This window comes from Quercus suber, unplaced genomic scaffold (assembly GCF_002906115.3).
Source record: "Quercus suber isolate HL8 unplaced genomic scaffold, Cork oak 2.0 scaffold_109, whole genome shotgun sequence".
In the NCBI taxonomy this organism is placed as follows: Eukaryota; Viridiplantae; Streptophyta; class Magnoliopsida; order Fagales; family Fagaceae; genus Quercus; species Quercus suber.
The window spans coordinates 862,446-869,365 of NW_027069574.1; the positions used below are offsets into that span (position 1 = coordinate 862,446).

At 35.4% G+C, this 6,920-nt stretch overlaps 1 protein-coding gene across 1 annotated transcript; it reads left to right on the forward strand.

Moving 5' to 3' along the window:
- Positions 1 to 377: 377 nt before the first annotated feature.
- LOC112038142 (non-specific lipid transfer protein GPI-anchored 1) lies at positions 378 to 3,911 on the forward strand. The gene is made up of 2 exons (XM_024070959.2): positions 378 to 829; positions 3,440 to 3,911. Exons 1-2 carry the CDS (start codon positions 475 to 477, stop codon positions 3,655 to 3,657), a joined length of 573 nt encoding a protein of 190 aa, XP_023926727.2. The 5' UTR covers positions 378 to 474; the 3' UTR covers positions 3,658 to 3,911.
- Positions 3,912 to 6,920: the final 3,009 nt, after the last annotated feature.

The window sequence follows — 6,920 nt, forward strand, 5'->3', positions numbered from 1 at the left end:
TCCAATATTTTTGACTTTCACAATCAACACCAGATTCAGAACTTCAGCGTTACATGCATATATATCAAAGGCAAAGCTGTGCAGCTGTGCCACGTTGCATGTAGCTCGACACACTTTTGGTGAAAGCTGTGAACCTAACTAATTCGTGGTACTGGTCCTCCTTGCAAATAATTCCATTGGGCACAATAATGGCAACCCAACCACCCTATTAAATCTTCATTTAAATCTCAGACACGGACACTTACTGAACAACTCCAAATTTATCTGAACCGTCCAATGGTAAAGCAGTGCTGACGTGTCAGCCCAGATGAAATTATAATATTCAATTTACTCTGCTACCATTAAATAGCCACCTTCCTCATAGCTAAGTCCAGAATTCTTAATTTTCACACCTATCCTCCTTTATTACATTATTTATAGCAAAGCTAGCTTTCTTCACTTTTCCAAGCGTTCAAACTTGAAAAACTAACAAAGATGATGAACAAAATGAAAGGGCAATCCCATAAAATGTTCCTCTTATTTTTTGTGTTGTTGTGTGGTTTGGTTTGTGAGGTTAGTGGAGCAGGTTTGGCAGAAAAGTGTGGCCAGGAAATTTCGAAAGTGACTCAGTGCCTGAACTTCGCAACAGGGAAATCGGAAACGCCAACGAAGGAATGTTGCACATCAGTGAAGGGAATCAGGGACAGTGACCCGGAGTGCTTGTGTTACATGATTCAGCAGACTCACAATGGTAGTGAAACTATCAAGAGTTTGGGAATCCAGGAGGCTAGGCTGCTTCAGCTCCCCACTGCATGCAGCTTGAAAAACTCTAGCGTTAGTGATTGCCCTAGTGAGTCTCTCTCTCTCTCAATGTGTGTTTGATTCAATGATTTTATTTCTGACTGCCTTGGCACTCTCAGGATGGTGATTTTAATTAGGGAGTATGTAGAAATAATTTATATATACCATGCATGTGATTTTGTTTTAAACTGTTTTAAAATAGATGATAGTGTGAGGAATTCAGAATATGCAATACAGGTACATAGTATAAATATACAAGAAGTTAGATGTGGGACAGCTAGGAAGACTAAAAATGAAGGAAAAGAAAAAAAATTTCATGTCACCACAAAAAAGATGTTATTACCACTCCACTATCATTTAAAACCGAAAGCTTTTGTTATTATTATCTTAGACTTGAGCATAATTTTCATATTTTATTAAGTAGGTAATTATTCTAATGTTATTTTGGGTATTCAAAAGATTTCATCCGAAGAGAGTAAAGGACTGGAATAGATTAATAAAAAGAAATTGGAATAGATACATCATTCATTAAAATATTTATATTTCTGCTGGATATTTGGAAGGAAATGAATGTAAGAAAACCAGAAAGGAGCTTCTTATGTAATGTAAAAGAAATGAAAATGAAAATTTTATAACAACATTGCTTATATATACCCTTGATACAATTAAAAGAAAGAAACCTGTAAGCCCAAATCCAGTCAATGCATATGCTAAATATTGTTATAATCATGTAGGCAATGTTGCCCCAGTTTAGTGCTCAGGTGGTCCCGTGCCACCTATTACAAGGTTAAAATGAAGTGGGGGCAATGAACACATCTGCGAGTTCACCCTTTCCTTGTTAATAAAAAAAAAAAACATTTTGACAATATTGCCTTATGACTTTTATTAATATGCTAATAACATTTTTCTTTTGAGATATCGCTAATAACTTGCTATTAACTTCTCAGAGGTAATAAAAACATTAATGTAATTAAGGAAAAAGAAAACCCTAATGTGGTGGTATACTATATATGTAAGCATATATGATATACCACATAGGAATATTCATTAAAATTTCCATTCCATTCACCAAACCCTACTCCCATATAAGCTGTAATAGTATAGATAGCCTGTCACCGCATGTGGTGCATAGAGAAATTTTACTTGCAAGCAAATTGCACAATTCATGGCAGTAGTTCTGCAGTTCTGCTACAGTCCTAAAGGTATGAACTATTTCACCTTCAAGGTTAAGATGAATCCCTTTGACAATTGGAGACAGCAATACTCAACATAATTTATGAGGTGAGCCGTGAACTTGTTTTATATAATTCCCCAAGTCCACGCTTTAGGAAATGAGAAAATAATTGAGTTAAACCTACCTAAATTTTTTTTTTTTTTTTAGCAGAAGAAAATTATGCTTTTACATTTAATGTTTACATACACTTTACATTATTGTACATTATTCATGCAAATGTAACGTAAAAATGTTTACATACACTTTACATTATTGTACACTGTTCATGCAAATGTGTACAATTTATATGAACAGTATATGTAAATATATCACTGTCAGATTGGTTATTGCTTTTAGAAAAATTCCTAGAGTGATCGAGGAATAAATTTGAAAGGGCCTTTAAGAAAATTACAAGAAGTACAGTCCAACCTCCCAGCGTCTAACTGTCCCTCTTTGTTATTTAATGAAGGACAGCAAGACATCTAGGCAGGTAGTGGTTACTGGTTAAATACTTAGGGCCTTTATGCTGCTGCCAATTGTAAGTTGTGCACTTATTGTCGGCTATGTATGATGACTTAACTAATTTATTTGTAATTTGTTTATGCTGTCGATGGTTAAGTTTGCAATGGCTGTAATCAACATCATGGCTGCTAGATAAATATTGTTTCTATCATCTCCCTCAAATACAAGGGTGAACGGCGTTTTCTGCAAAAGAATATCTATGGACACAATTTTTGCTACAATTTTAATGTGCTTAATTATGAATATTAGAGAAAAAATGGTAAATTTATATGAAAATGATAAGTAGATATTCACAAATTGCCACTTTAGAGCTATGACAAAAATTGCGGTTTTAGAAAAACTCTTTTTACAAGTAAAAAAAAAAAAATATTTGTAACTCAATTGATACTTCTTACTATTTCTAACATAGACCTACTCAAATCCTCTCCACTTTTAGCTATTGAATCATCAAAAGAAAATTAAATACAAAATTGAAATATTGAAAGTGACCTTTCAAACGTCAATTTCATCGTAAATCTTAGTATGTAGTGTCAATCAATGAAAATTCAAAGTCCACCATAGAATAAGGTATCTCATTTATGATGTATTAAATATATGCATATGCTTTCTTGTAGTGCCTCAAATCAATATTATGGGACCCACATATTGTGGACCTACATATTGTGAGAAGAGTGATACATATATCTAACATATAGATTGTGACCTTAATTTTTTTTTAACTCTATTGCTGTGTAGCCAACTTCATTTAATTTAGAGCCAATAACTTATGTCTAAGCTGTAAGAAGTTCCATACTTCCATGTTTTCATTCTCCTTTTGCCCTTTGGCCTTCTACGTATTAAAATTTGAGAGCTGACGAAGTAAAATCGAAGTGTGACAAAGTTAATTAATTGCTAACTTTGTATCGTGTCTTTTGGATTGGACAGAGCTGTTAGGGCTAGCTGCTGGCTCCTCAGACGCTGCGATCTTCACAAATGCTTCAACAGCAACACCCACTCCAACATCATCGACGTCGTCAGAAAAAGCCAACGACACCAATTTCGGAACTAGGCTTGGACCTCACTTGACTGGTCTGATGGCGATGGCTATAGCCATTTTTCTCTTGGCATTCCCAGATAGGTCTGCAGCCACTAGTATTGAGTAGAGTGGGAAAGGTTCACCTAACAGGAGCAGCGAAGCTTGCCAGCTCCTTTATCTCGGTTGTTTCGCTCGCCTTTTTAGGACATTTTATGCTTGATTGTATTGTCGTTGCATAATTTTGTTTTCGGGGTACTCGCAATTACATTTAGCTCAATAGTTGGCTATGTATGCGTAATTATCAACCCTTCAGACTATTCTCATTGGGTGTGTGTGGCCGACGGGTTGTGCAAAGGTTTGCAAACAAATGCGCTTGTTTCACTGAGTTTCATTTTATGTTTCATTTTGAGTTTCATTTTATGTTTCATTAATCGTGGTATACCACACTAATCATGGTAGTGTCTAAAAAGTTTATCAGTAGACACTATGCTTTTTCAATCATGCAATTAAATTTTTTTTTTTTTTAACTATAAAATTATTACATAGTTTATATGTAATCCTAAATTCCCACCATCAGCCCCGCACAAATACATACAAACAAACAAAAAATCAGCTAATTATGGATAAGTTCGTAAGTATGATACGATCTCTAATATTATTAGCTGATCATGGATAAGCTCGTAACTATGATACTCGATTTAAGCATATAAAACTGTTGATACCTATTTTCGTAAAATATTACAAGCCCAATGCAAGCTAAGTCCGATTTATTATTCTTGGACTAGATTCATGGCCTTTATCCCAATTTATTCTCTTTTGCATGGATTGAGTTCATGCATCTTAGAGCACCTGCATCAGTAGGTGCAAAAATTTGCAAAATACAAAAAGTGCTCAATTTTGTACATTTTAACCCAAAAAACACTTATGTCAGTGCTTACAAAAATGTGCAAATATACAAAACTACTACAATAACCATGCATATATGCACGGTTATTGTTCATATGCAAATGATTTTTTTTATTCTTTTCTTCTCTCCCCCCCCCCCCCTTCTTCATCTTGCTCTTCTCCTCTCTCTTCTTTTCACAACAAAACCACAAAATCACCCCTGCCCCAGCCTCAACCAACAATCTCTATCTTCTTCCAACAACAAAATCACAAAACCACCCCTGCTTAGCCTCAACCACAAATCAAGGTGGTACCACCCAAATACAAAAACCCAAAAACTAAAATTAGCAATAACCCATCATAATACACAAACCCAAAAACTAAAACTAGCAATATCCCATCATAGAACTAGCAAGAACCAGATGAAATCAAACTCCAAAATTAACCAAAACCAAGATGAAGTCAAGTGAGAACCATGCAGCACTACATCAAGATTGAAGGTGGCGGAGGTGGGTTGTTGTAACTGGGCTTGACTTGGGTTGTTGGCAGCAGTGTGATGACGGCGACAATGAGGTTGGTTTGAGTTTGAGAAATCTATTGAAGAAAAAGAAAGAATAAAGAGAAGAAGGAAGAAGGAAAAGGAAAACAAGAAAGAAGGAGATGGTTCAGAGAAAAAGAGAGGGTTGGCGTGAGAAAAAGAATGAAAAAGGTGGGTGGGGCCATGTTAATAAAAATTAAAGAAATATTATTATTTAAATAAAATAGACGATAAAATAGATAAACTGATGTGAGTGTTTTGTAAAAATGGATGTGTAAAATAGAAAAAATATGTTTTATGATGCAAAATAGACAGATTTTGCATGGACTGATGCAATTGCTCTTAAGAGGTATTTAGGGGATAGTGGTTTGGTTGGTGTGGGTAGATTCTATAAACCTTTTTGCAAGATCCCTGAATATAGGTTGTGTTATGAAAGTTGGGGGATGCTTACATGAGCTAGTTCTCATGGAAAATGTCACGTGTCCAAAGTTTTCACTCAAATAGAGACTTGTAGCTCTTGTTGCGTGTGGCTAAAACTTTCATATGTTTCCATATTAGGTTTTTGGACTAACCTGGCTTCTTGGCTGACTTTGGCTACATCATGTCAGCATGGCTAGCTTCCCTAGAGGCCCAAAAATGGCTAGGAAAGATTACCCAATCCCAATTGGTTAAGTCTTTCCCTTTTTGATATAAAGATCAAGCCAAACATTTGCCTAAACAAACGCAAATTGAGCTAAAAGATCAAATTAGCACCAAAGAGGTCCATGGCCTCATCCATTATCTTTAAACTACTTACTAAAAACCTTCAAAGCTTGATATAAAACCCCATCTTCAAATTCAAATAAAGGAATGATGTTTTCCTCACAAAGCCATAATTTTAATGCAAAAACTCATACAACAACTACTTATGAGCCACATTATGATGTCTTGAGAGGTAAAGATTTCCTCAATACTCATAAAACTCTATTATTCAAGCTTGCTTGGACGGTATTGATAAAGAAGGATTGCAACTGTGCAAGGATCCTAAATTCAAAGTACTTGAGAGGTAAACATTTCCTCAATCTTTATAAAGGAAATGGTTCCTTGTTTGGAAGAACATCCAAAGCACAAGGTCCACCTTAGCAAAAGGTGCTTGTCTCAAAGTTAGGGATGAGGCCTCAATTTTATATTGGAAGATACTTGGATTCTTTGAGTCTTGGGGTTCAAACCAACCCCAAGAAATAACAGCAACCAAGAAGCTCTCTCAAATGTGCACCAACTTATAATTCAAGATGGTAGATGTTAGAATAGACAGCTATTGGGGGGGGGGGGGTGTGAAAGTTTCCCTCTGACAAATGTGTAGTAATTGGGTGGGGGCCAAACCAAGACTTGACGTTGAGCTTAAAATACAACTTAAAGACTATTGGTGAAACTTTTTTGAGAGATTCCCTTTTTATGCTTTTTGCCTAGGTTAGGCCTAGTAAGGATTATAGGAAGGCCCAAGACGTTTCCTATAGCAAACAGGTCAACACAAATGGAAAAGCCCACTGCAACAAAGAAACATCTCGATAATAAAATATTCCTATAGTAAAATAAAACAGAGCAATGAAAATCTCTAGCTGTCAGTAATTTCATAAATTGAGAAGAGTGTCCATATCTTCAAAATCATTATCAGAAGGGCCCATTGAGAGAGATTCCTCCATTATAATTACATGAGGAAAAAACTCCATGGTCACAAATATGTTATAACCTTCAATTGTGAAACAATAGACAAATACTATGGGGTGCATTATGACAAATGATGGAGAAAACTTAGTATGAGATGAACGGAGAGAGATTCTAGCTAGCGCATCAAGATCACTTTTATGCCAAGGTATGCTTATAATAATTGTATATGTTGTGAGTCATAAGGGTCATTTTGGTAGTATGAATGTGTAGTGAGAGAGTATTTAGCTATATTGCTAGGATTATTTGTTGGAGAATGGATA